The sequence below is a fragment of the Phytophthora parasitica genome, assembly GCF_000247585.1.
Source record: "Phytophthora parasitica INRA-310 unplaced genomic scaffold supercont2.21, whole genome shotgun sequence".
Lineage (NCBI taxonomy): Eukaryota > Oomycota > Peronosporomycetes > Peronosporales > Peronosporaceae > Phytophthora > Phytophthora nicotianae.
In genome coordinates, this window is record NW_008649007.1 from 815426 (window position 1) to 817840 (window position 2415).

General features: G+C 51.8%; 1 protein-coding gene across 1 annotated transcript; it reads right to left on the reverse strand.

The window, feature by feature from the left end:
- Positions 1 to 105: 105 nt before the first annotated feature.
- Positions 106 to 1884, reverse strand: PPTG_09930 (hypothetical protein; the record flags this gene model as incomplete). Its single annotated transcript, XM_008905717.1, has 1 exon — positions 106 to 1884. One exon carries the CDS (start codon positions 1882 to 1884, stop codon positions 106 to 108), a length of 1779 nt encoding a protein of 592 aa, XP_008903965.1.
- Between the last annotated feature and the right edge of the window lie 531 nt (positions 1885 to 2415).

The window sequence follows — 2415 nt, forward strand, 5'->3', positions numbered from 1 at the left end:
AATTCACTATAGAATTGAAGCACCACAACAGCTCTAGCAAGTACGACGTCGTTTTGGAACCGGTTCGGAACGCGGTTTTGGAACCTAGGAACTCAGCATAAAACCTCAAATGCGCGCCTCCAGCGTTGCGAGCGCAACTTCTGCAGTCAACTCTGGCGTATCTACCGCTGATTGAAGCATCGCTTGCATAGTCGTCAGATCGTGGGATAACTCGAAGGGAAGCTCCCCCATCAGCTGACCAAGCTGACACAAGTCGTGCTGGAATCGTAATTTGTGACCATGATACCGATGGTTCCACCGAATAGTCGTTGTGTTGGGTTGGCGTGACTCATCCATGTCGATCAACACCCAATAGCTGAATCCAGAGGTCGGCACCAGCACAATGTTACGCCAACGAATATCACCGTGGCAGTACCCGCACCCGTGCCAATACTTCAACGCTGTCAGCATATGTCGCAACCACTCGCTCAGCTCGTCGATTGTTGGAAGTCGCAGATAACCAATCGGAGACAGTTCCACGACCAAACGGCCGTCTCGCTTCACCGACAACTTTTCCACGGTCTGCAAATGCGTCACGGGGCTGCTTTCATCTAATCCTTGCAGAGTCTCGTATACGCTTTTGAGTCGCTCAACGTCCATTTCACCACCGCTCTGTGTACGTTGGATCGTCCGTTCGATAAAACCATCCAGCAGCACGATCTTCCGCTTCTCGTTTTCATCGGGTACGAATGGCACGAGATCACACGCATACGATCGCTTCGTCAACTTGGCCATCTTGTGGAGCAAGAACGCCAAGTTGTAAAACACCTTCAGAGCACCAGCTTTATCCTCGAAGATGTTGAAGTCGAGTATCACAGTTGCGCGACACGGTCCGTCAGATCTTTCGATTGCCACCACTTGTAGATCACTCCCGGAAGTAGCGTAGCCCAACATGTATAGGAGATCTCCATAAAGCATCACATTCCACCGGTACATCTTGGTCGTCAATTCCGCTCGTGCCTTGGCTATTGACTCCAAAGAACTCATTTCTTCTCCACGCATCAAGAGGAGTCCCTTGTATTGGAGGATATAGTCCGGTCGCTTTCGTAGACTGGTAGTTCCTGTTTCATCGGCGAGATATCTGTGTTCTCGAACCAAAAAGCCCTTCTCGTGCCAAAGGGAAATCGGAATCAAGAGCAATGCATTATAGTAGCACTGCCAATAGGTATTGGATGCTGTTGCTTCAGGTCGACGAAACACATTCAACACTAGGAAATGGTCCATCCATAGCGTGAGATCCGGGCATGTAATGAGTGGTCCATTCGGACTGAAGACACGATTGGCAACCACCGAATCGCGCAGCGTCAGTCTGAACGGCAATGGCTTCTGGAGGAGCTCTGCCAGCTGGTGTGGAGCAGGCAAAACCGCCAGTTGCAACTCCGAGTGCTCCCATAGCTCCGCTAGCGAGGTGCTATGCTCAACTCGCTGTCGCTTCACATCGAACTTGTCCGACGTGCTATGCTCAACTCGCTGTCGCTTCACATCGAACTTGTCCACCAGCACGTGGATCACTTCTTCATCTGCGGGCGTGAAACTCGGCCCAAACAACTCCTTTTTGTTGAGCTTCCACCACGAAAACATCTTCTGGTACGTGTGGTCGACGTCTCCTTGCAGCAAGTCGTCCACATTCTTACCACCCGACAGCCACTTGGTTCTCTCCCCTTCCTTCTTCCCCGCCATGTACAGCGTCAACAACTTTGGGGGGACAGTGTGCTGCTCGGTACTCAAGATGCCAGCGATCTTCTCCTGCAGCACCTCCACATCCGCGTTGCGCTCGATTTCGAGGGAGAAGACACTCCCTTCGCCGTACACACCACACCGCAGCTTCATGCTCTCCTCCGCCATGTTTTTCGCGCCGACAGTTCTCGACTGAGAAGCAGCACACATTCACGCGACACACGGCTCATTTTTAGCCAAACAGATCACTCCAAAATAATTAATTTATTATTGACAAATATATTCCTCAATATATAGAAACTAAATGGGGGGGGGGGGGTCGAACATTGCAAAAAAACGTGCTCAAAATTCCCTCCGGTTTATGCTCTTGTCTTTGGCAGTAACCTGCTCAGTTTCAAAACAAGCCACCTCCGGAGGTGGCTTACATTTGAAATGAGCTAGCCCATTTTATATAAAAAAAACCCTCTCCCACCGACCATGACCGGAGAGGAAATGGAGGGAGGCGCGGGTAGTGCTGCGCCGCTCCGCATCCGTCTCCAGCCCGGATTCGAGCACCCCAAGGTGCGTCGTGCTGCACACTTGTAGGAGATAAATGCCGCGCAGAAGGCAGCACTCATCGCGCGGCGCCAGTCCACAAGGGCACGCGCTCCTGGAGCCTGTAGCGGGCCTCTGCAGTGTCTCTGCGAGTCGTCACTTTTG